This window comes from Panthera leo, chromosome D2 (assembly GCF_018350215.1).
Source record: "Panthera leo isolate Ple1 chromosome D2, P.leo_Ple1_pat1.1, whole genome shotgun sequence".
In the NCBI taxonomy this organism is placed as follows: Eukaryota; Metazoa; Chordata; class Mammalia; order Carnivora; family Felidae; genus Panthera; species Panthera leo.
The window spans coordinates 21,342,551-21,370,336 of NC_056689.1; the positions used below are offsets into that span (position 1 = coordinate 21,342,551).

The 27,786-nt window shown below is 38.5% G+C and overlaps 1 protein-coding gene across 2 annotated transcripts in view; it reads right to left on the minus strand.

Moving 5' to 3' along the window:
- Positions 1-899: 899 nt before the first annotated feature.
- ANK3 (ankyrin 3) overlaps positions 900-27,786 on the minus strand; it is a 335,879-nt gene continuing 308,992 nt past the window's right edge. Inside the window, exons 42-48 of one of the 2 annotated variants that reach the window (XM_042907474.1) lie at positions 26,376-26,754; positions 24,626-24,676; positions 22,454-22,540; positions 15,887-15,970; positions 15,717-15,776; positions 14,137-14,217; positions 900-2,315 (exon numbers count right to left, since the gene is read on the minus strand). In XM_042907474.1, the coding sequence (XP_042763408.1) occupies positions 14,146-14,217; positions 15,717-15,776; positions 15,887-15,970; positions 22,454-22,540; positions 24,626-24,676; positions 26,376-26,754 (733 nt within the window). In that variant the 3' untranslated portion in view covers positions 900-2,315; positions 14,137-14,145. The remainder of the gene's footprint in view (positions 2,316-14,136; positions 14,218-15,716; positions 15,777-15,886; positions 15,971-22,453; positions 22,541-24,625; positions 24,677-26,375; positions 26,755-27,786) is intronic. The other variant, XM_042907475.1, reaches the window with a different exon arrangement.

Here is a 27,786-nt window from a genome sequence, read left to right on the forward strand (position 1 = left end):
GTGTTCCGCATTGATATTGAATCTTCGTTGGGAACAATGGATCCAATTCAACATTTTTCTTTAAACTGCACTAAGGTAGGGCTCAAACTCACCACCCTGAGATCAAGAGTCATGCTCCAGTGGCTGAGCCAGCCAGGTGCCCCATCAGCAATCATCTTTAATGGACAGGAAATAGGTGACCCTGTCAAATGGCTCTAAGCACCCCTTTCATATTTGTAAAGGGACAATTACTACCCAAGGCAGTACCTACCTCATGAAGTGGTTATGAAGACTGAATGCGATGCACTTACAGTCAGGCATATAGAGAGTGCTCCAATTTTAGTGATGATAATTGTGAGTACCACCACCAGTATAGCCTGGCTCTGGGCTAGAATGAAAATTAAAACAGCCAGTCTCTGCCCCTGTTGAATTAATCATGTAGTGTCTGGTTGCAAACCTCAGTGCCTACCTACCAGGCCAATCAGGACCAACAAATGTAAGAGGTGGGGCTGGCTTCTGCACTGTCTGGACCCCCCACACCTGGTTGCAGAGGGCAAGCATGACACGGCCCCACAAGTTGTTGCCTTCTGGAAATGAGAACTGTTGTCAAATCTTGGTTTTTACGGGAAGTTAGAAATTTGGGTTCTTATGTAAAATCTCCCAACTTCTAAGCACCGACCACAAACGCCAACTGCAAACAAGAGCACGAGGGATGAAAAGCCCTGGAGGGTTCCTGGAGCTGTCAGTTGACAACTTCTGGACATGCGGTTGCAATAAGCCCCAATTCCCCACTTTTCTGGGGGCAGCACAAACAGGATGAGGGCAAAGATCACTTGTCGGTTAATCTTTAATTCTTCGCTCCTCCACGAAATGCACATTTTGCCAGAGAACACAAAGACACTGTAGAGCACAGGTGGGTGAAGAGTTTAACACAATTTATTTTATGCTTAAATAATCGACTAGGTCATCCAGTGTATGGTTTTTCATACATATGTCATTAGAGCTATGTGTCAATGAATGCTGATTTTATATGAATATAATCAACAAATTAAAGGATTTCACCAAAACCCAAATAAAAATGCCCTTTAAAACACAGCAGCCTTATTAACCTAATATGACACTGCTAGAATGGTTACAAATGATTGGCTTATTCAAAGGTGTCTACATCTTATAGCCAGTACACAATACAGTAATAATTGTACAGCGTGCTGCCATTCTACGAGCTAAGAATTTCTGTTTAGTCCATTTTAAATACCCCCGACTGGGGCCTCTTATGAGCACCATCCACCTCTAAAGCGGCAAGCATTACCCCCTTTTAAGCACTAACAGCACCCACCCTCCCCCTAAAGCAACTACTGTATAGGGTTTTTTTTTTCATTTTTAGTTCATTTCATTGAAAAATTGGCAATAGCAACAAATATTAGATGAAGGGCTTTGTGTTTACAGATAAAATCTTCTGTGTTGCAGTATACTGTAGTGTTTGCAAAATTGGAAAAGATTTAATCAAAATAAGGTGATACACATGCATCAAAATATTAGTATTCTGAAGAAAAAATTTTTTCACAGAACTACAGAATTCCTCATTTTGGGAATTATTTAAATTTGCAGCAGATTTTAAAGATTTGTTTCTGTTTTTTAAAATCAAGCTAGCAGTTTTGCATATACAAACATTATAATTGCTAATATACAAGAATCAGTGAAGATTCCCCCCCCACCCAGGACCCCTCCCTCCTCTTCTAGGGTGAAGTCACTTGAGACCCCTAGTATGTTAAATGCATTTGCAATATTCTGTTTGTGTTCTAAGAGGCAGTGCCTTATCAACATTTATTCTATTTTTCTGTTAGAATTTATACAGTGTTATTATTTACAGCAAAACTATAGATGTTTTAAAAAAGAAACAAATAGTGTTTATACCCTGACAGTTTGGGTCCAAGAAAAATAAGGCGAGCTGTTGTGGAGTTAGTAATTTTAGTGTTTCTCTGTGATTTCATCATCCTGTCTTCTGTCCCTTCTGGCGGCAGGAATTTCTTCCTTTTGTAAATGACACCAAATTACTTAGGATAAACTGTTAACAGCATGGCTTCTTGTATATACACTGCATTGCTAATTGCACACGCGCCAATCCTGGGAATGAAAGTGAATTTCCATGCTCTGTAAATTGGCTCATGCTAAATTAAAATGTGGGTAGATTTCTTTTTTTTTTCTTTTTGCATAAAAAAAATCATGCCATTAATGTGTGGAAGCAGCAAACACACACACCCTTCTCCATGAATTTTTACTTCCTGCTGACATCTCTTCCATGAATTTCTCAATACTGGCAGTAAAATTACACGATCCTGTGGAAAGACAGACAAGAGGGAGTGAGGTTAGCTTGCTTTCTTCTTCCTTCTTTCCTTCCTTCCTTCCTTCTCTTTCTCCCTCCCTTCCTTTCTTCCTTTTTTCTTTTCTTTGCTTTACTTTTCTTTTCTTTACTTTTCTTTTCTTTTCTTGCCTTGCCTAAGCCTTCCTTCCCATTCAACAGAAAAGCTTAGAGAACGAGGCCTCTACTTTCTTATGGGGTAGTTTAACATGATTCTTCTTACCAACACAATCCGTTAGGTCAAAACCCTGAGGTGTAGCTGAAAGCTCTTTGAAGGCAGTGACTTTTTCTAGGTAACCCTGTGATCTCCAAAGCACACTCTTCACTGTATGTGTGGTTTTTGAGATTGTGTTGGAAAAGAACCTCTTCTAGGGCTCTATCTCTAACGATCAGGTCACTCAGATACTTGGGAAAGCCATTTACAGCCCTTTGGGCCTAGTCTTATCTATAAAATGAGGCTCACAGAGGTGCTGTGTGGGATTTCCATCAACATCAAAATATCAGGGGTCTGGAGTTCTCATGGGCATAAAGGAGCCCGGGATATTGAGTCAGAATAGAGCATTTCAGGAATGTCCATATGTTTTATAAGTGCTCACTCCCCAAAGTACAACTAATCTTTCAAAAAGGGAGAACAGCATCATTACTTCATTACTCTGGAATTGCTTTTCCATGCACCAATTAAAATGAAAGACTGTCTTCCATCACTGCAAAGAATACTTTCCCTCCTCCTGCCCCACATCAGTCACGACAAAATCGATTCATTATATTTGAGCTTCTTTATGGAAGCTGAGAATATCTTGTCTTACTGAATAATAACTGCATAAAGTCTCAGTGTTTTATAACCAGTCTTAATACAGTCAAAGTAAATCAGCTGCTTTTGCTATGAACTCTTTCTTCATAAAACAAAGTTTGCCTACATATAGTTCATCGTCCTCTCTCAGTGTGAAGCGACAGACCTGAATACTGGCCCGAGAACAAATCCCAGCCCCTGTGAAAACCTGAGGAAAGCAAGAACAATTGTAGGAATAACCGTGTTCACTCACTCACTGGTAAGCAGCAGACCATTTGTGCAGGCCTAGAAGCACCAGCAGAACTGGGTTTCTGTTGGGGCCCAAGGGTGTCCTCAGTGCCCCTGAGTTTGTTTACTTACCCAAGACAAGTTTCTGTCTCTTTAAGAGGGATCACCCAGGATACCTCAGCTTATGTAAACATGTTAGTACAGTACTTCCTCTGTCTGCTCTACTAGTTCTTGCTTCCTTTTTTGTGCTGAAAGTGCTACTGACCAGCATGCCCCAGGTCACTAATGCTTGGAGCCAAGAACATCAAAGTGTCAAGTGCTTCTGGAGTGATTTCAATATCTGCCCCCCTTCCCAGGACTCTGCAAAGGTTGTAGAGAAGGAAGGTGACTTATTTGGGCAGGACATGCCCTAGAAAGTGGGCAAATCCAAGTAGGATCAGGATTTTCTCACCTCTATTACCACTTATACCTAATCTTCTGGGCACTAGGGTTCTTAGATGGCCCTATGATGATGTTACCCCCGTGGTCTCCTTGTGTCTTCCTAGGGAGGCTTCTCAGCAGTCTTCTCTAGTTGAACCCCCTACCCCCCACACTGTACAGCTTAATCGACATATAATTCACATGCCATACAATTTATTGTAAATATACAGTTTGATAGTTTTCAATACATTTATATAGATATGCAATCATCACTACAACCCAGTTGAACTTTTTTTTTGTTTTGCATCCTCTCTTCCAAAAGCCAATCCAATTTCCCAGGTTAATCTTGCCATAAGAAGCAAGGTGTTTCTCCTATCACCTTGATGCAAGCACATGTTATCTTTTATAGAAATATTGGATTTGTTTCTATAATTTTTAAAAATGCTATTAATTATGTCCATTTATATTCAGGTATGGTATGGGTGATAGTTAAAAAGAAATTGGGGAGTGAGTTCCTCTTGTAAATCTCTCTTGTTCTTGGTCATACAATCAGAGTGTGTTGGCCCTAACCACATAGGTGCAGGAAGGTCATTCATTGGATAAAAGACTTTATACCAAGTACAGTGTTCTACAAAAAGCATGAGTGCCTTGGCTGAGAGACTGTATACCTATTATAAAATATTGACATCTTACAAATTGTGATGAGAGCGCCATCTGATGGAAAGGTGTGATGGCAGGGGCCATCAAGATGACATTTCAGAAATAGAATTTGAGTCCTTTTTTCTTTTTGGATTTAAGTAATACATCTGAGACAGAGGCCTTTGCATTTAGGAATCTGTCTTTGGGTTTTGCATGCTTTTCAAACCCAAAGGTAGTAGAAACAAACATTCCTTTTAATCATTTTACTATATATATATATATATATATATATTTTAATTTTAAGAAACATTTTTGATATATAGAAAAACAGCTATCAGTGTATTTTCATGGCAGTTTATATCTTACAGATGAATGTTGTATTTTCCACATCCATTTTCAAGTCAGGGGTATGCTTGAGTTAGAACCACAATTTCCTTTACAGATCCACATACCAGTGGTTTTTAGCCCCTAGGGCCCACCTTAAAAACAAAACAAAACAAAATCACCTGTCTTTAGTTTGGTATATGAAGCTTTCTGCAGTTCAGCCCAATCAGGCTTACTGTCCACTACCCCTCAGCGAGAAGCTTTTTTCATAATCTCCAATGGTTCTCAAACTTGGGTGCACATTAGAACTATCTGGGAAGACTTAAACCCAGGGTCCAGACCACATCTCATGCCAATTTATTTAGAATTTCTTGGGGTGGAGCTCCAAAAAATCAAAAAAACCTCAAATACCAAAAAACTTTTTAAAAGCTCTCCAGATTATTTGAATGTTCAACCATGTTTAAGAGGCAACCATATATTCTAGAACACTGCTTCTCAAAGTCTAATATCTTTATGTATCACCTAAAGTATCTTCAAATGTGGATTCTGATTCAGTGGGTCAGGGTAAACTCAGAGATGCTGCATTTCTAACAAGACTCCCAGGTGACACTGATACTTCATGGACCACACTTGGGGGAGCTAGACTGTGTGCTAGTCAGCAACACGTTGGTTTCCAACTTCTTTTTCTTTTTTTAAAGTAGGCTCCATTCTGGGCACGGAGGGCCTGAACTCACGATCCTGAGAGCAAGACTTGAGTTGAGATCAAGACTCGAGCTGAAATCAAGTTGGACGCTTAACCAACTGAGCCACCCAGGTGCCCCACCAACTTCCTTTTCCTTGCTCATGATTTTGTATCCACCTATACTTCTCTTCCCCAATCTTCACCAGTATCTAACTCCTCTCCATCCTTCAAGTTTGTTTCAAATGTCATCTCCATGAAAGTATAGACTCCGCTCTCCCTAAGGAGATCGGCCTTGGCAGGTTAACTGTTACTCGTCTTTAAAGACTTAGCTCTGTTACAGCTTTAGGAAAGAAAGCCTTTTCTAGTATGCCTTTCTTATAGCCTACTGAGAACGCAGATTTGTCATACTATTCTCTTCCATCCCTACCCACCTCTCTTCCCTTCCTTTTTTTTTTCTCTCTTGAGTTACAGAAGTCATGGGACTAAAAATATTTTTTCCTAAGCATTAATTCTAGTTCTTCATGTAAACATGATAAACTACAGTGAAATTTAATAATTCCCAGTTCATACCATCCAGTAAATGGTTTTTTGAGTTTGTTTTTTTCTAATGACTTGTGACTTTAAAAATACTTGAGGTCATAGGGCCAGTTTAAAAAAAAAAATACTGGGAAGATATTGATTTATATTTTGGTTGTGAAAAAGATATACTAATTAAATAATAAAATTGTACAGCTATTATTATTAAATGTTATGTGCCAGGCACTGTTATAAAATGGCTTAGCTCATTTAATAACAATAAGGTACTATTATAATCTTGCATTTTACAGATAAGGAAACAGAGCCACAGAGCTAGAAAACAAACCCAAGAGAGTGAACTTGGTACATAGTAGAGCTAGAAATGGAAATCAAACCACCTGACTCTACAATCCTTGCTCTTGACCTCAGAGCCAAGGCTTTTGGTTAATTAGGGATTTTTTTAAAGTGTAAGAAAAGTAAAAACAAACAAAACTAAATAAAAACAGATCTTCCAAATAAATTCAGGGAAAATATTCCGAAGTGAAGCAATTCAGGCACCTTGGATTTCTGGAAAGCAGAATCAGGAGATCTGGGTTAAAATCCAGATCTGTCATTAACTAGAGCCATTGGGCTTTTGTTATCTATCTCTGTTCATTCCTTAGTAAAGAGGAATGAGAATGCCTCTTTTAGTAATTTCCCATGGAATTTCTCTGCTTTTGATGTTGGTATACTTCAGAATACTTTCAATTATTTCACATCCCTTGTTTCTCAGAGAATTTCAGTGATGCTGCCATTCCAACTTCTTCCACTGTTCCCTCCTGGCACCTGTCGCATCTTCGTCTACAGGCCACTGGTCCTGGCTGCCTTAATGCTACTACTAGCTGAACTTACTCAGTACTTACTATGGGCTTGCCTGCCGCTCTCTGAAGCAATTTACTTGTATTAACTCAGCTAATTCCCACAACAACTTTATGAGGTTTGTTATTCTTCCCCCAGTAGAGGTGAGGAAATGAAGGCACAGACCCCAGCTAAGTTCATGTAGCTAGTAAACTCCCTGGCAGGTCCATCGACTCCGGCCACTTCACTTCTCACCCAAATACCAAAAATGACCACACTATGATCTCCAGCCCAGGCTTCTCTCTCTGATCATCATCAAATGTCAAGGGCCCTGCACGCTGACTATCTACAAAGCTACTTCATCACCCAGGCTACGTCAATCACTAATTTTGATTTTGTGGTCTTAGGTTCTGTGATTTTGTTAATAATTACCCTACATACCTATAACCCTGATGTCTTTAACTCTCGCTCTTCTCTCCCAACACGGAACTGATCTGGTTCCTCAAATCTTTTCTCCGCTTTTCATTCTCTCTGTTCCAGTTCAGGCCCTCCTCTGTGTTGCAGATCTGAGGCCCTTGTGTTCAAACTCTCTTCTTCCTCTACTTCTATCAGAGTTACCTAAATCATATCTGATCATATTATTTTCCTGCCACAAAGCTTCCAGTAGCCAACTGTATCCAGGATAAGGGCCAAACTCTTGAGCAAAGCACGTATGATTCTCCACACTGCTGTGTCTCAAATGCTACTCTTTCTTCAAAAACTAGTTTGGGGCGCCTGGGTGGCTTGGTCGGTTAAGCGTCCGACTTCGGCTCAGGTCATGATCTCACGGTCCGTGGGTTCGAGCCCCGCATCGGGCTCTGTGCTGACAGCTCAGAGCCTGGAGCCTGTTTCAGATTTTGTGTCTCCCTCTCTCTGTGACCCTCCCCCGTTCATGTTCTGTCTCTCTCTGTCTCAAAAATAAATAAACGTTAAAAAAAAAAAATAAAAAAAAAAAAACTAGTTCAAATACGTACTTCTGAGAAACTTTAAAAGACCTCCTCTGTTGGAGGGAATTATATCTTCCAGTGGTTGCCCTGAGCATTTTGTTATATCATTTATTACATTTATGTATTTTGATTTGTGTGACTTATGATCATGTGTGCCTCTTGGACTAGACTGTAAAGTTATAGTGGGCAGGGATTCTCTCAGATAATAACGTCAGACTTAAAATAGTATCTTACAATGTTGTGCTCTCCCTACTGCCTACACGGTGTGTGTCACAAACCTTGCACATAGTAGCTAAGAAGCAAAGGAGCTCTAAATGTGCATGGTCACCTGCCTACAAAAGCTTGTTAGCTGATCTACATTATAGGAGAGTTTCTCTCATCCACCACTATGAAAAACCACACAAGTATACTGCAGGGTTGAGGCTGAACATGTAGGTGATCTTAGATGATAGGATATAGAATAGCTTTGAGATGTCTAGGAAGGAAGAAGTCAGAGGTAACCTTTTAACTCTATTCCTCTTCAAAATCTTGTTCCTTGGGAGCTCCTCCCAGGCTCACTTTAATCCTCTCCCTAGGGGTTCACATCTATTCTCTCCTGTTCCCTTTCTCTGGTATTCAACATTTACCTCTTTAGTGATAACTCGAACATTTCTAGAAGTGCAGCCCCAACCTTTCTGCAGAGCTCCAGACTTATATATCTAAAACAATACTTGGAAGTCTCAAAAGCAGTTTAAACCCAAATCTAAGCCTGAATGCTTGATGTCCTTTTTTAAAAACCCATTCTACTTCTGTTCCTTTCTCTACTGCCCTGTTGTGTCAGCCAGAAACCTGGGGATCATTCTTGACTCAACCCTTCTCCATCCTCCCTGCCCCTCCAAAGTAATCTACCTGTTGATTTTCCTAAAGCTACTGCCCAGGTCCTAGCCCTGCCACTACTACGGCTTAGTTGAACTGCTCAGTAACCTAACCAGTCACCTTCAGTTTATTCTTGTTTCCCCTCCAACCCATTCTCTACATAACCTATGTGCTTTAAAAAAAAAAAAATTGGGTCAGGCTCTTGGCTAAAATCCTTCAGGGGCTTCAAATTCTTTTAGAATGAAATCTAAAGCCTGTTCTCTGGCCTGTGATGATGCACCCCTCACTTAAGTCATCATGTGCCTGCCTCATCCACCACCAGCTCACCAGGCTCTGGTGTACACTTCTCTTCTTTCATTTCCTCAACTATGCCTTTTCCCGGTCAACGCTTTTGCTCATGTCGTATCCTTTGCTTGGAGTCTGCTTCTCCTCTTCCCCATTCTTTTCATGGTTGGCGCCACCTATAAGTTCTTAGTTTAAATGTCACGACTTCTTTTCTTTCTTCTTAAAGATTTTATTTTTAAGTAATCTATACACCCAATGTGGGACTCGAACTCACAACCCCGAGATCAAGAGTCACATGCTCCACAAACAGAGTCAGTCCGGTGCCCCTATGTGTCATGACTTCAGAGTGACCTTCCCAGCCCCCAAAAGTCTAAATGTGTTTCCGCATTATTCTTTTATTGGATATTGGACTTTGAATTTTTAGCCCTGAAGCATCTGTTCCATGCAGGCTGAGAGATTAGGAGGGGCAGGGCCCATGGAAGTTTTCTTCACCATCATACATCCAGCCTTTCCACTTTTAGCCAGGCAGAAGGTCAAATATTTTTTGAAGGAATGAAAAAAATGAACCAACTTTCTGGTTTAGAAAAAGTGTTGCCCTTGGCAAGCATTGTCACTCTTGGCTTCCACATGGCTGTGAGATTCTGAGCATTTCCCCAGAAGAGGTTTGGAATACAGCTGCTCCACAGTCTTTTATGGCTACATCTGGGGACCTTCCTTTGCTACAACCTCACTAATCAGCCCTCTAATGGTACTTATGAAGTAAACACTTAGAGGTTACCCCCTTCAAAATGGATGTCTGCTTTATTTTAAAAAAGAACAAACATCTATGAGTATTTTCACTGTGTAAAATATGAGGACATTTACTATAGGTTGTCTATGTACATCTGTTTGATTCAAAATTTGCTTTTAGGTCTCTAAGCATCATCAACTACTATTTAACTATGAATATAAGTTAAGAACTTAGGTTCTGGATAAGTTCAAATTTATTCTTTTGCTTATCAGCTGTACAGGACTTTGAGTAAATCATTTAACTTTTCTCAACTTCGGTCTTCAGAGTAGTACTTACCTTACAGCATTGTGTTGGGGATTATATTCAGTAATGTATGTAATGATCTTACCTAGTACCTGGCATATAGTAATCATTTGCTAGAACATGACTATTATTATTCAAATTGTAGACATACAGCTAAGTGTAATAGAAAGGGCACTAGGTAGAGTATCAATAATCTTGAGTTTAAGTCCTAGTTCTACCAATCACAAGCTGTGTGACAATAGAAATGTCATTGACCTCTCTGAGCCTTGGAATATTCATCTGCAAAAGGTAGCAAACAAAATTGGCCTAACCTATCTAGAAGCTTCTTTGAAGGATTAAATAAGACAAAAATGTGAAATCACTTTGTAAACTATAAATCACTATACACTGTGTACAAATCTTCATAGCTATTGAAAGCCATTGGCTTTTCCCTTACATTAAAAACAGGATAACTATGACTCAGTATTAAAGAAAAGCAGGTGCAGGGTTCAGATAGCTCAAAATTTAGCTGGTTCTAAAATGGGAAATAAAAATTTTGATGTCACCATCTGAGACTCCGTGAAATTTGGCAGCAGTCTACTTGCTTAGTTGTTTTTGTTATTAAAAAAAAAAAAGGCAGCCAGCAGGCTATAAAAACTCTCAATATATTTGCAAATTGATTTCTCCAGAGCATGCATTCAGTGTCCTGGAATTCCAGTGGGTATTCTTGGACTCATTTCCCAGGTTCACTTACGGAAGGTAAATACCACGCTGGAGAGTAACGTGAGGCTTACAGTCAAATCACTGTTCTTTCCATCTGACACATTAAGTTTGCTTTCTACTGGAGTTATTTTCACATTCATATGACTTCTACCTGACTTTCTCTCTCCTTTGAGTGGTGTAGCATGTGAGCCAAGGCCCTGACAACTTCTTTACGGGGTGGGTTATTTGTAATTTTAAGGCCTCTTGTACATTTAGTGACCATGTCGTATCTAAAGGACCTAGCACAGTTGTATTTTTTTGGTGTTATTTATTCACACATACTAGGTGGATGTTGCTCTAGAAAAATGGTTCCGCTGCAATGGGCAACCACTTTGGTTCATTTCCATCCAGTCTGAACAAGCTGGCAAATGTTGAGGTGCATACTGAACTCTCTTCTGGATTCCTTTCGCTTATCACTTACAACGGCTTAAATGGACTAAGTCAAGACTGCAAACTCATGCTTAGTGCTTTATTCATCTCTATGTATCTAGATATGTCTTGCACCAGGAACAGCTGCAAGACGTACATAACAAGAGGGTTCATTCTAGGTATTGACGCACTGATGTCATCCATCATTTTCTCATCTCTCACACTGTGTGGAAAGCAAGTCATGTTGATGTCTCCTGATTCAGTCTGCCTCTTACCATCCTCCTGGCCAAGCCAGCACCTATAATAGTTTCTTACTCGGTTTTCTGCTCATCCATTACTGCCCCCTCTGGTATGTTCTGTGCCTTTGCAGCTAGAGCGAGTGATGCAGAACGTACACATTGGACCATACCCGACCCTTGCCTGAGACTCTTTCTTCACTGCTCTCCTTCTGCTTTTAGTGTGCAGACCAGAATCCCTACAGAGAGGCTCATGAGGCTGGACAACTCCCACCTTTCCTACCTCTGCAGACCCAAGGGTCAAACTCTCTGCCAGCTGCACTGACCTGTTTCCCCAGATTCTCCCTTCCTGTTCCTCCCCATTCTGGCCATTGCAAAGTGCTGCTGCACATGCCTAGAAGGTGACCCCAGACACCGTCAAACTTCCCTCTTCACCCAGTCATGTCGTGTTCAGTCTTCAAAACTCAAACATCACTTTTTCAAGGAAGCCCTCCCTGTCACCTCAGACCTCAAGTCTCCAGTCAACATGGTTGAGGGTGTTAACGGTGTTGGCTCTGGTGGCAGGTTTGTACCTGTTTCTGCCAACTCTACGTGATGTTGGGCAATCTGAGCCCTATTTCCTCATCTGTTACATGGGGATGATAGGGCATCTGTCTAAGAGGGTTAGCTGTGAGAATGAAATGAAGAGCAGAGTAGAACACTTGGACGAGTATATATGGTAAATATTAATTTCAGAATGTTCTGCAGTTCTTGGTAGTTTTCTCAATGCCATTATACTGATGTGATTAGTTATGATTGGTTAACATTAAATCCCCAAAACATAAGCTCAGTAAGGGAAAGTACCATGCTTATGTTGTCTACTGAGAGTTTCTCAGTGCCTACGCAGAAAGCGTCACAGAAATGAAGTGAAATAAATCTTGGAGTGAATAAACATATGGTAAGCTTTCTTGAGAGGGAGGGATTAGGAATTTATCTGGGCCTGCAATAGTAGACACAGACCCTCATCCCTGCCCTAATTCTAACCCTAATCCTAGATCTTGGGGAAAAAATGATTTGATTATATATATATATATATATATATATATATATATATATATATTACATAATATGTATATATTATGTTATATATGTATATGTTATGTATACATATACATATACAGGTATATATGTATACATATATATGTATATATTATACATATATGTATATATACATACAATGGAATATTACTCAGCCATAGAAAAGAACAAAATCTTGCCATTTGCCACAACATGGATGGAACTAGAAAGTATTATGCTAAGTGAAAGAAGTCAGTCAGAGAAAGGCAACTACAATATGATTTCACTCATATGTGGAATTTAAAAAACAAAAAAAAATGAGCAAATGGGAAAAAAAAAGACAGAGAGAGGCAAACCAAGAAACAGACTCTTAACTATAGTGAACAAACTGATGATTACCAGAGGGGAAGCTGGTGGGACGACTGGGGAAATAGGGGATGGGAGATAAGAGGGTACTTGTGATGAGCACTGGGTGTTGTACAGAAGCGTTGAATCCCTATATTGTTCTACTGAAACTAATATTACATAGTATGTTAACTATACCGGAATTAAAGAAAAACTTAGAAAAAGGAATTTATCTCAGCCTTAGTTGAGTCACAAACAAAATTCAGAGCAATGAGACTAGATTTCTCAGTTCCTCATGTCCACACTGCAGTAGCAGGATTCCGGTCACTGGGGAAGAGAAGATCTGTCCGAGTAAAAACTAGAATCTATATGCTCTTTGTCATTTTGACCAGTAGGGCTAAGAGAACTGCTGGTGCACATCCCTTGAGAAATCATGCTACTTCACCTCACGGACTCAAGAGACCTTTTCAAATTTCTTTTCAAAGCTCCATCTGCTTTTTTCATGCTTAGGAAATGACCTTTCATAAGTATAGCTAAAGATAATAGGATAACGTAAAACTTAGAAAACAATGTTTGTTAGAAATATCCTCATCTATGAAAAAATTTCAGACAAATTTAAGCAAATTCACCAAATATTTCACTTAAAAAAAAAAAAAGTAGTCCAGGGGTGCCTGGGTGGCTCAGTTGGTTAAGTGTCTGACTTCAGCTCAGGTCATGATCTCACAGTCTGTGAGTTTGAGCCCTGCGTTGGGCTTTGTCCTGACAGCTCGGAGCCTAGAGCCTGCTTTGGGTTCTGTGTCTCCCTCTCTCTCTGTCTTTCCCCTGCTCGCGCTCTGTCTTTCCTTCAAAAACAAATAAACATTAAAATTTTTTTTCAAAAAAAAAATAGTCCATTTACCTCCTATTTAATTTGCTCTGGTTTCTGGAAGATATACCAAGTAGCATATAGGGATCTCGGCCATTTAATTTAAAATGGGCAACCACTCTATTTCAATGGAAATTGAATTCTCAGAGGCCATTCTGCTAAAACAGTGAAAGGCTGGATGTGCACAAATCTCAGAGTGCATCAGTGAGAACTAACTGGTTGTTGCCAGACCGGCTTCCTGTCAGGCTGTATAATGCTACCACATTTCATACGGAGCCTCTGCTCTTAGAGGGGACTCAAAAATCACTGTTTACATTTGCTTCTGGAAACACCATTTACATTTAAATTCCTGACTAGTTTGTGAGGAGAAAGTTTATGAACTGTGACTGGAGTGTGTGTGTACGTTGCATATGTAAATATAGAAATAAGCCCAATAAGTTCATACTGGATATTCAAAGCTGGAATTCAGTGAAAAAGAGAGGAGGGCAGTGGATGGGGGGATCTGTATCACTCATCAAGAGAAAGGAGAGGTTTCACAGCGAGTTAAGGCCGACTGTTGTTGATATGAGCACACCTATTGCCTTGACTAACCGTTTACTGTTATGAATGGCTCTTCTTTTCCACATGACGGATTTCCTTCTTCGCTGTCTTCACCTTATAACCTTCTCCCTGCTGTAAAAAGGAATGTATGTGTTAAGATTTCACAGTGAAAGAGTTTTAGTCATAGAGTGGTTCCCATTCTGGTCCCTTGAGGCTGGATTAGGTAAGTGAAACACAGTTTAAAGCACTTTGTCACTTCACGTCTCAAAATACACACAATCTATTTGGCGTAACCACACAAGCCTGGCATCATCGAGGCAAGCTAGAGAGCACCGTCAGAATGAATACAGTAACATAACTATACTTTGGAGTAACTTGATAGGTTAGTGATAAATAAAAGGTTAGTGACAAAAAAAGAATAATAGTAACAAATAAAAATTTTTTAAAGGTTAGTGATAAATTAAAAAAAATGAGTTAGCCTGTTCATTTACTTGTAAACTAGAAGAAATCATCACCAAAGCTCTCAAGGCACCCAAACCCAAATTATAACAAATATTAGTAAATTATAATTTATTTCTTCTTAAGCCAACAGAATTTTAAGCAATCTGTTGTATTGAGACTAAAATTTCTCAGGAAAGCACTGATCATGAACTAAACACCATAGGAATGTTGTTGATCTGAGGGACTTTTTTTTTTTTTTTTTAATTTGTGGAATTACCAACCCCTTCCTCATTACTGCAGATCAAGCAATCATCCATTTTCCATAAAACAAGACCTCTCTTCACTGAGCACCAGGGATACTTTTCCCTGAGAGCAAAATTGTACAAATACTCCACTTTTCCCAGCTTTATAACAGAAACACAGTAGCCTTTCCAATCTTTTGAGTTAGTCTTGAGAAATTTTCAGTGCACTTTTTCTTATGTAAACACAGGCTATTGGAGTTTCTATTTTCAAAATGAGAAAAGGAAAGGAATGACAAATAGCCAGAGGTGTTTTGTCTGGGAGATGGAGTTTCATTTGCTGAGTTACACTGCACAGTGGTTAAGATTAGTTCTTTAACTGACACATTGCATATGGGCTGTTATAAACCCAGAGAGGAGAGCCCTCCTCGGGTTAAGATGAGGGAATTCAGATTTCCCTTTGTAGAACATACTGGAAAGGGAAAAATGTATGGATTTGATGTGAGCTTTTTGCCATTCTAACATTGAAACCCTGTACCTTTGCTGGAAGTGAGTGCCCTCCCTCAGGTGCTCTCCACCCTCCCCCTAGGCAGGCACTAAGCTTCAGGCAAAGCACTGGGTGGGAGGCCAAAGTGGGGGGGGGGGGGTGCTGCCCAGGGGTCTGGTGGTGAGAGAGGGTTTTAATTTTATTTCTCTCACATGCTGTAACCAGCACATTCTACTCTCCATAAATGAACTTATTTCTGAAAACTCTGAAGACAGTAAAAAATATATAATGTTAAAGAACGTTAAGAAGAAGTCTTTTTCTTTGACCCTGATCAAATGCACAGGATGTCAAAAGCAGCAAACACTTCAAGCTGCCACACTGCAGATGCCAGCCTGTTAGCAGCGTATTCTAGAAAGTTCACAAAGTGTTTATCCTCTTTTTCTCTGGCAGCCCCTCTCCATTACCATGTCATCATGTTTTCTCTCTTGTGGGATAGCAATTCGTCTTATTACTTTCCGAGTGATCTGTAGGAAGCAATAGTGAGATTTTTGTTTCTGTTTCAAGGGGTGACACTACAGCAAACAGTAGAAAAATCTAAATCCCAAGAGAAGCGTAAAATCCCAATGATGATTACTTTTCTGGTGATGAGGTTGCCTTCTTCATCAGTAAATTGTTCTTCTGTGACAGATTCACCAGGAATGCTTTTTGCTTCCTCTCCCTAAAGGATGTGGCATAGAGATTAGCAACATACTAGATGGACAGATCTCCACAGCACTCCATAGGCCACACACATGCTCTGCAGAGTTTTAGAGAAAGAAAGTATAAATTCTGCTTGCTACTCCAGGGCAAAGGGAAAAGGCTGACTCCTCTAATGGTTACTTAGGCCACAACAGTCAAAGCAGTAAGCCTTAGGTATGTACAAGACTGACGGTTAGCAGGCAACTCCAAGAAGGAAAAATTATAAAACACAGTTACACAATGCTATATAAACCAAAAGGTTTCATTTTTTGAAGAAAAAAAAAAGTCAATGATTAGAGCTCTAATTAGATCGCCTCATTTTGAGCACTGTGTTTCTGAATTAGTCCTACCAAATCTCTAAATAATTTTTAGGTTGTATTTTCCTTAATCTAAATTAAGATGGTACCTTAGTTGGGGCATTACATTTATTGTCTTTATTAGTTTTTTTTTTTTTTTCATTTAAAAATTCATTTACTAAGGGTAAGATAGACTTTTTTTAAAAAGTGAAGTTCAGAGTACAGAGAATATCATGTTTTTCTTTAAAACTGAGCTTTTTGGAGGTATTAAAATGAGAATAACTATGTCTGATGGTGTACACAATTTCTGAATACTATCTTCAAGTGAAGGGGTCTTATGTGATGATGGATCATCTAATCTCTATTGCCACAGACAAAAAAAAGAAAAGAAAAGATCAGTACTAAAGGGATTTAAGATGATGATATCTTTCAGTTAGTGACTGTTATCTGATTTACAAGGGGAAACTGTCAAAGATCTTCCTCTGGTGAATTTAAAAAATGGAATAAAGTCTTAACTCCCCAAGTTGGGCTCATATTTTCCAGCTTGGTAGATTTATATGGCTCCTTAATATCTCCCTATTTGGCTCTATGATTGTACAATAAGAAAAACCAGGGGCGCCTGGGTGGCTCAGTCGGTTGGGCATCCAACTTCGGCTCAGGTCATGATCTCACAGTTCGTGGGTTCGAGCCCCGGATCGGGCTCTGTGCTGACAGCTCAGAGCCTGGAGCCTGTTTCAGATTCTGTGTCTCCCTCTCTCTCTGCCCGTCCCCCACTCGCACTCTGTCTCCCTCTGTCTCAAAAATAAATAAACATAAAAAAAAAAAAGAAAAACCACTCAGAGAGCAAAAATGGGGCTATATATGCAATATATAACCTTCTTCACTGGTATTCAACATTCAGTTAGTGCCATTTAGTTTGGGGGAACAAGGACAAACATCTTAAGCGCAGACCTACTCTACAGACCTAGTGACCTGCTAGTCAGACTTCTTGGTGAAAAGGTGGCCGGGACAATGCTGTTAGAACAATGTACTGTAGTTGTTGTTCACCTGATGTTATTTTAGGGAAAATGACAGATCACGAAGTTGACAGCTACATTTCTGGGAGAGCCAGGATTCTAACTCTTGCAGTGTTGTTGGGCTGGAAAGGGTAGTAGCTCTGATAATTTTGTCAGCACAAGCCAATGGTGAGAATGTTCTATGACTGCTTTATGTCACAGCCAGTAGAAAGGCAGAGCCGGTTTAAAATGACAGAGTAAAGACTAAAACATTACCTTGTTTTGCTGCCAAAATTGTTTTCATTCTTTTCTTTTTACAAAATGACTTTGTATTCTTCTAGATTATGGGCTTATAGCTCATGACTGGGTGAGACATGGGTTCATTTTCCTCACTGTGGTAGAGAGGGAGGGAGGTGGGATGAAAATAAAACATGATGTTTCTTGCTGCTCATGTTTAGCTCCCTTTGGCTCTTGCTTATGATTTGCTTCAATTACCACACTTAAGAGAGGGAAGGGGATTGGAAAAATGTAGAGGGAGGTCTCATGCTTAAATGCACTAAAATCTGCAAAAAGTTTTTTATGGAAGTGTTATTTATATTTCCTGTGGGTGGTTTCATATATTTTGGGAAAAAAAATGAATTTCATTTTATTTTGAAAACAAAGGCATAAAGAAGCAGAAAAGCCAATAATAAGAGGTGATGAAAGATTTCATTACAGTTTAAACATGAAAAAATGAAATGTTTTTGAGCTAACTCTGGGAAATGTCTGGTGTTTTGCATAGTAGGTAATTTGAGGATCCCAGGAAAATCCAGTAAAGTAGAATCCTATTGGATACATTATGAATGGACCCTTTTGTGGGGAAAGATGCCAGTTAACTGTTTGGAAAGTCTCTGACAGAAATGTGAAAGAAGGTATATTTATAAATATAGTGAATAATAGAAGTAAATGGATTTATATTAATAGCCTTAGAAAAAATTAAAGTCCTACTTCTAAATAACAAGCCATAGAAGTTGTTTAGATCTAGTCTGGCATGTAGGCATTTTCTTTGTTTCCTACTGAAAACCCATACTGTTTATGTATAGCTAAAGATAAAGATACCTCTCTTAACCATAATTGGCCATTAAATACAATCAATTAGTGCTTTAATAAGGCCAAAGTAAGTTGTGTTATGATGTACAAACTCACTAAATTGGGGGAGATTAGTTAGGAATCCATTAGATAAAGAGGGAAGACAGGAGTCAGGAAACATGTTCTTAAAAAAAAATCATCCATCTTTAATGACAGAAAATAACCTCTAATTAGTTCCTAAAGTTCTAGACAACAGTTTGTACCTTTAAGTAGGCAAAATTTCCCCCCTGGTCTTGTTGATGGCATTATTTTTGGCAACACCTCCCCCCCTCCCCCCCCACTTTCTCCTTTCCTACTTCAGAGGAAAATCACAGCACATATGGTGTCACAGTATCATCCCCAGTGGCCACCTTAATGTAGACTAGCTGTACTTCCCTTTGGACCTCTGCTAGAGGCACTGCCTTTTATAGCTTTTATTCCTCTGTCCTTGAATAAAAGGAAAGAAAACCAGTACGAAATGTACCAATTTGTCTGATGTATAGAACATTAAAACTTTAGCTTTCTCCCCCAAGTGGAAAGGATACCATGTATGTGACATATATAACTTTGCAAGTTATTATAATAGCAGTAAGTGATAGTATAACCCATTTTTATATTCTGAGAAACTCACTTTGGGGAATGTGTGTTTACATGTATATAAAGTGCATGTACATTTTATATATATATTAATATATGTACATCAAAATAACCTGAAGCTCGTGAAAAGTGGTTACCTCTGGGAAATGGAAAGAGTAGATCAAACTTTATATACTTTTGAGTTGCTTGATTTGGGGAAAACATATATGTAAACTTAATTCAGAAGTTAGCAAAAAGTTCAACAGCAGAAATAAAAATACAGTTGAACTATATAATAAAAATTCAGTTATCTGAATCCTACCTAACTTCACAATAGTTTGGCTGCGAATTAAAGTTTTTACCTTTGTAATCACTGTCTTTGCTAAGTGAATAAAATAAACAAGCTCATAGGACTGAGTAATTTACTGAAACTGCTTCGAAGCATTTGAAACAACTGTGATATTATCAAATTATATAGAAATAAATTAATATGCTTATAAAATCTAAAAGTCCCCACACAATTGGAAGAGTTTGTTGGACTTATTCCTTAGAGACTTGAATACAGTACATGTAAAAAAAAAATTAAAAAAAAAACTTCATAAAAAATGGATGAACCTGCATATGACATTACAGAGACAAATCATAAAATTATACTTTCACCCCATCAGTTGTACAAATTTTATGGCTAGGAAGACAGATTCACCCACACTTGTAATGGAATCCTGAGCACACCTACTGCTTATGTGGACCGTGCATAGCCACAGCTAGTCCTGGGAGAGATGGAACAACCCCACAATAGTTTTCAACTCCGAGATCCTAAACGTTAGAGAGGTCACTATGGCAAACAGCATAAATATGCTGGTTCAGCCCAAGGCTGGACAACCTCCCTGAAGCAGGCCAAATTCTCAGCATTCCAATCCTGTCAGATAATTTCCAGGAGAGACAGCCCACGGCTGCCCTCTTCCAGGCCGCTGGAAAGGTTTAAGTGGCCAAGTGTCTAATTTGGTCTATAAGAAGCTATTCCTTTTTTATTTATTCTGGAGAACACAGTGTTGTGGAAAAAGCAGGTAGAAGGTGCTGCACTGGAGGGCTCGAGATTAGGTTTGGGGTTGGGGCCTTCCAGAAGTGCTACTGTACTGGAGTGTGATTTGGGCTAAACCAACCACTCTCCAGTCCCTTGGTTTTGTCACCTTGGAAAATGAGTGATTTTAGTATCAATGATTCCTTTCCACCCTAACATTCTCCTTTCATGTTTTTGACAGAGGCAGTTCCCACATCCCAGTTACTGTATATGACGGCAGTTTTCAGCTTTTATCTCAGAAAGATACCAACACATGAAGAGAAAAGCAACAGAAATGTGATCCTTTCTAACTGCCCTGAAACTCTGAACAGAAAAAGAGTAACCAGAAAGATTCTTATACATGTAATTTATAAAGATTTTTATTATATCTATAGTTTTCAATTATAGCTATTTTTTTTAGGTTTTGGTTTCTCCAAATTTGTTGAGTGACTCTATTGTGTACACAATGTACTCCCCAGTTATAAAACCTATGCTCTGATCATTCCAACTCAACCTCCCTAAAATTAAACTTCAAGAAGTGGGGATTTGAAGAGAACGCAGACTCCTCTGTTTTATGAAGCCATCATAGCATAATTTCGTCTTTTAAACTTAAGCCCTTAATAAAAATGTTTATATATCACACACGCTTAATTTTATATTAAGCTCAAATATATAAATAACACACTCTAACAAAATTACTTAAAAGCTAGCTTGCTAATGCATATCTAGAATTCTAGACCAAGTGAAATAACCCTCATTGATTTGATGGGTTTTGTGTTTTTATTATTTTGTTTTTGTATTCTTTAGAGTAAAACTTCTTTATCCTCTCTCTCTCTCACTTTTTTTGCAGGATTATGTTTATTTTCTTCTGTCCTATATACAGGAGAGTCAACTCATATAATGAGCAGCTTTTATAAGGAGTGAGGTGGATTTGGAGGTGACACCAGTATGTCATATATTAGCATAAAAAGCAAGTTACAAGACAATGTGTTCGGTGTGCTTTTTCAGGACATTTCACTTTAAAATATCATTTCTTGAAGACACTGATTCTGGGAAGAACAAATCCTGCCTGAGCAAAGAGTATGGCTTTAACTCCTTCAGAAAACCTGTATTATTTCTTTCCTCCTAATCCCAGGGAATGTGTGGGAGGTGAATACTTGCAAATATGCTGGATATGCTGGACACCCATAAGTAATTTGGCTTGCCTATATGGAATTTTCAAAGTGATTCGTGCTTTTTTTTTTTTTTTTTTTTGATAGCTATCTATTGAGCTCATGATTGATTTGTGCATAGTTTAAGATTCAGACAAGGACCTATTTTCTTCTCTAATGCTTCCAGAGTCTTAGAAAAACTATACTAGAGCAGATTTGGCAGATTTTGTCCTCTTCTTTCATCTGATCTACATGAAAAATACAAGCAGCAGGATTAAAAAGTTTTAGATACCTAAGCCAACTTCTCTGCTCTCTGCTGGGCCTCCTGACACTTTGGAAAGGGAGGATAAATTTGATAAATGGTTTTCAATACATATTTCCCTTCCTTTCTTTCTCTCCAGAGCTGTCAACCAAGGAGCCTCAAGTTATTTGGACCACCTTCAAAGGTCTGTGTGTTGAAAATGGCTTCCTAGTTTCTGTAGTCAATTATTCTAACATCAAGAAATCTCTCTCTAAAGAGAGTAATGAAGACAAGCACAGGCTGTGAAAAGTGTTCTGCTGGACCTTACCATGCATACAGTCAGTGCTTCAAAAGGCCTTTGTGGGGGGAAATGAAGGTTTATTCATAGTGTTCAACTGTGTTGTAGCAGGGGGAGAATGATATTTTTCACTTCCAGTAAAAACTGCTTCGTATATGTAAAAATACAGACTGATTTTCTGTATGTTAGTCAAGTTAAAAGCCTTTTTTCAGAAGGTTTTGCCCAATTTTGTTTGTTACATACATCCATGCCAGGCTATTACTCCAAATTCTCAGCCATCGTTTGGTATTAAAGAACTGGTTTTTACTTAAGATCTATCTGTTCAGGCAGTAGGAATTTGAGGCTGAGGAGGGGAGCCTTTTAATTATTTCATTCTCCTTCTTGACCTGACCTCATACCTCACTGTGGCCTCGGAGGTTTCGATTGAACGTTTCATTTGATATAAACCAAGATAAAATCTTTGTTCACATATAACACTTTGAGGGAAAGCAGGATACAAATACCGAGAATTCCCAGACAAAATTACAGCTGTCACATGTCAAACACAGGCCTAGACAGAACACTCACTACCATGCAACACAACCTTTTCCTTGTTGCTGGTTGTTCTTACAAGCTTTCAAATATGCAAAGAAACATACACAGAGCCACTTAGTTATCAAGCATGCTAAATTTTCAAGGCCACAAGGAAGGACTTTCTAATCACATAGCGATGCCCCATTACCATCCGGCTACAGGATACCTTTATAATCAAACGCCGGCGAATAACTCGGGTAGTGACTCTCCGTTCTTCCTCTGAGCTCGAATCACTCTCACTGTCTTTCAAGTCCTGATAAATGCATTTTTTAGTATAATAATTTTACCATCACATTTAAAATAAAAGACATTCTGAGAAGGGAAATCAAAAAAGAATTACTTTCACTTGCTGGTTTTCCCTGCTAAGGAAAATCATGATATGTATTTGTGAGAATCTTTAAAAAAGTTTAGATGGAAGAAAATTTTGAGCAGGATTCTAAATGAAATTCCTCTGTATATGTGTGTATATATGTGTGTGCATATAGTAATGGATATATTTAATTACACTGATCTGTATGTGCATATATATGGTAAAGATCAGTGTAATTAAATAATAAAAATAATAATAAGAGACATTTTGGCATCAGAAACTATATGCTACCAATTATTAGTTTGAAGAAAAATTAATATTCATTTAAAACTAGTTTGAAATCTATATTCACTTGACCTTTCATTAAAGAGGTATAGTATGTCTAATTTCAATGAAATTTTGGTCAGATTTGACAACTTTATCAAAAGCTATTTGAAATTTATAAAAAAGTAAAGAATTTACATCAGTATAATTCGCTACATACATTTATAACAGGAATTTTTAGCAGTATAATTGGCACCTAACATGCAACTCGTACTCAGCAAGAGTTTATGCAAATGAATGAAAGAATAATATAAAACATGTGAAAGCTTGGAGTCTTATTTTAAAGAACTGATGTGAAAAAAAAAAGGAAAAAAGGGGCACCTGGGTGACTCAGTCAGTTAATAAGAGTACGACTTCAGCTCAGATCATGATCTCATGGTCTGTGTCTTTGAGCCCCAAGTCAGGCTCTGTGTTGGCCAGCTCAGAGCCTGGAGCCTGCTTCAGATTGTGTGTCTCCCTCTCTCTCTGCCCCTCCCCTGCTCATGCTCTGTCTCTGTCTCTCTCTCTCTCAAAAATAAAGATTAAAAAATAATTTAAAGAATTGATATGAAATTAGGACAGAAAAAACACCTGACAGACAAGAATATGGCATAGACAAGAATACAGTAATTGCACAAATATTAATTTTTAGGCAATGAGAATGAAGAGGAATTGCCACATAGTTCATAACTCAAAGGGAAAAATATCTTCGGTTTCTATTTCAATGTCATGGTGAACACTATTTACTGAATGATTTTATTTCAAAATTTAATGGTGGAATTCTGATAATAATTCTGGTATTTTGTTTTCTAAGTTTGCTAGTTACCCTGAATCTGATAGTCTCAGAGATAGAAACTATAGTTAATATCCATTGGAACAATCAATGGCAGTGTTGGTATCAATAGGGGGGAAAAAAGTAAAATTGTTACAGGAGGTACCAGTGTTAGCTAATGTGATTTATGGAATGTTTCTCAAATAGATAATGAAGTAGGCCATTTTCCACCAAAGGTATAGTTAACAAATATTTTGAAATATTATAGTAATATCAATCTTGACTTTGTAAGAAATTTAATTTGAACAAAATACCCTACTAAATAACATGGTGTCAAAAGGAAAGAGTTTTCAAGTTCCTTATTCCCTGCAAAGATCTACTGGCTGCTAAGTTCCTTATGAAATTTGAAGTTTTTTTGAAAAGACCATAAATTCAGAAAACTTAGAAGGATCCAAGTATTGTGAAAGAAGGCCCTGAAATGGCTCAAAGAAGCAGAAAAAGGGAAGGAGTTCCTATTGTGGGGAAAAAAAAAAAAGAATTTCTAATTTGCATTCAGAGATCAGTAGATTAGATGAAGAAAAGGGAAAAATTCAATCAGAATTATTCAGAATTAATTACGGATCGTAAACTGGGGAAGATTTTCACTTGGGTAAATTAAAAAGCAGAACATACATTAATGCAAACACTACCAAGCCTAGATGTCAAGTATGTTATGATTGACATAATTATAAAAATAGAAAGCGGCCATTCGGCCTGTGTTTTGTTTCCACATTCTCCCTGCTAATCTGAAGGTGGAGGGTAGAGAGAAGATGGTAGTAGAATCTCGATCAGGATTCCCTTTAAAGAATTCTCTAGAATTGGCAAAGAGGGTAACTAGGAGACCAAACAATTTTCTTAGTACTTCTTGCCATGGGTCACTGCTTTGAAAGAGTTGGAAAGTAGCAGAAGTTTACCTTGTAACAGCAGGCAGTCATCCGTGTAAGAACCGCACCCGGACTTTTGACCTGATTTTTTAGGGGACAAAAAGGGGGCTGTTTTCTGAGATCATACATCAGATGACTTAGTTGGTTGCTAATGCACTATGGTCTAGCCACAAAGGGCACATCCTGAACATTTTTGGATTTCTTGTAAGGCTGGGTTCTTAGGGAATCTACGTAGACCAATCCCAAAAGCACAATCTCATTTATAAGAAACCTTGAAAACATTTTCTAATAGCAATTATGTTCCAGTACTGATGAACTCAGCTGAGTTTCCATTCAGGGTTAAGGCTTTCATTTTCAAACCCTCTTTTGCCCTCTCCCTGGTTCCCCAATGGCCAATGTGTTTGCATGTGTACATATAAGAAGTGTTTATTTACAGGTATATGATCATTTGATTTCAGACCTTTTCTATGGATTTTAATAGGCTTTACAGAATAAACTTTCATAGTTAAGACATCACTATGTTATCACTTCTTTCTCTATTTTGTGGACTCATTTTAAAAGGGAACATCCAAGGTCGCACTGCGTAAATATACTAGAATGAACTGAAAGAAATCAATATTCAAAACCCATTTGTCAGGAAGTGAAAGGAAGGCCTTAGCATTTTACTTCCCCTCACTTTCCCTCCTAACATGCAGGAAAATGGTCAAAAGAGCCTGCAGAAGGGAAAAGGAAAGGATATGATTAGTTGATAAGCTGATAATTAGCTCCTGAGTGACTGGGAGTTTGCTATTAAAGTTTTTCTAAAGCAGGAGTTAATCATGGACTCAATATTTTACAAAAGACTTTTTTTTGTCCTACCTAAAACACTGCGGTAGATCTTAAGCCAACCTGATGTTTTAGGGAAAACTGTAGGTGCTACTGTTCCAAAGATGCCCATGTCTCAGTCTACGCGCCCACTGCGCAGTTCAGGAAAAGACACAATAATGGAGAGAGCAAAAAGCAGTAAAAAAAAAAAAAAGAATGTAGTAAATAGAGCTAATTTTTATTTTCTTATATCCATCTATAATTTCAGTTCTAAAGTTTTTAAGTTTTTAATATCTAAAAATGATAAACCTCAAAGAACGAATACAAATCTATTAGATGGTACAAGAACACGGAGCACAAAGTGCAAATAATTCTGACAGTAAGGTTTTCAAATTTTTAAAAATGAATATTAAGATAATCATCAACTTAGATATAAAAATTATTAAAATGAGACCTCTAACTTCCAATTTCTAAATGCTGTCAATCCACCATGGTATATACCCACCTCATTTTAGGCTTGGGCACTATGTTTCTCCAATTTTTAAAACACACTTTTATAGGGTAGAGCTCTTAGATGGGTCACATGCTATAAACTCTTTAAATTATGCAGAACCACCAGAAAAGGTCTGAATAATTATCCTCCTTCCATAAGAAAGAAGACTGGGTTGGGAGTTAGGAAACCTAAATACCAGACCAAATTAACACTGGACCTTAAGCATAACATCTCTGTAGTTCTCCTTCCTCCTGAAAAATAGCTGAATTGATGCTGCTTGCTTTTTCCTTCTCAGTGAATGAAGGTGTAATCCAATAGCATATGTTCCACCTAGCACTTTGTTCACCCCCTCCATTAGTGTTACATTTACAACTGGGTCATCATAAAGAACCTTGGGCTCAATGTTACAAGACTAATCAAACAAAGTGAAGCATCAGGACTTTTGGTTTAAATGACAGTGTACTGGAAAACTAGATGGCATACCTTTTGCTCAGACCCACTGGACCCTTCTTCTTCGTGCAGGTTAAGCCTTGGCTTGCCATCTGCAGGGGAAGTCCTACTCATCTTTTTCATACTGACAGGCACACAGGGTTTAGGCTCTTCTATTACAAACTTGCTGGTTTCTTCTAGAGCTTTCTGATAGGCGGCTAGTGATGATGCTGGTTCCTCAACACGACCAGATCCATGGATTTTTGGTTTCAGAGTTTCCTTAGCGCTCTGTTTCCCTATATCATTTTGGGATTCTGGAAAGTAAGATTTTGTCTTTGCTTCTGGAGTAACTTCTGCGTGGCTCCCATTTGCTTCAAATTTTCCAGGTTCTCCTTTGAGATATGAGGTAATGGAATCTCGACACTGATCAGGGCTGCAAAAGAGAAGATGTGGAAATTTACAATGCCAATACATGGCTGAAAGTGGGCTTCAGAAGCTCTAAAGTTTTCACTACCATGTTGTAAACTACTCTTGAAGGCATAAAATAGAAAGACATGAAAATATGGTCACTGGATTTCAAACTGTGAGGGTCTCTCATGGGTTTGAGTTTTGGGGTGATGAGGTGCTACACAGGGCCCCAGCTCTGCCCCGCCCAACCTGCCTAGTTATGCTGTCCTTGTTTTTGTTTTATTTTGTTTAATTGCACTGCAATAGCTACTTGGATTTGAGATCACAGGAAGTCACCCTGGGAGGTTCATGGGCATACCTGGAGTTCCAGAACCGCCAATCTAAGGAGGAGGAGATCTCCAAAGCTTTAATATTGCCAGTGAAAAAACTGCTGGCAGAGAACAAAATGCATTCCTTGAGAGCCCTGACATCCCCAAGAACCCCATGTTCCAGTCTCTGGTTTTCCAATTGTGGGTCTTGCCAGCGTGCCTTTGCAAACCACAATAGCCTTGCTTGAGTCTCATCTTTCTTGGCTCCTGACCTGTGCTGACCCCCACTGGTGAGCAGGGTGTTGTTGCTTACCTGTTGCTTCTAGGTCCTCTGAGGACTATTTTCCTTTTAACGGACTATTACAAATCTTTCTCTTCCAACACTTTCTTTTAAAGTGACTTCTAATTTTTACTGGTATCAGTATGGGTTTTATTTTCTAGCTTGTGCATTGTTTTTAGGGTCTTTGCTTATTATCTACAGAATTTGGAAGGCACTGATAAGCGTAATGCAATGTTCTTTATGTATTGTATATGTCTGTGAGTACGTGTGAATTCTTATAAATCAAATTGTGATTATATAAAAAAAACACCTATCCATAGTACACCCTATTCCATATGTATAAGTACAAACAGTCCCAGCACACTGCAAAGATGCTGTAACATAATTGTATCTATTTCCTGTTATGTAACTATAAATTAATGTGACTATATTAGAACACAGACATCAAAACTAGTGCTATTTGTTGTCT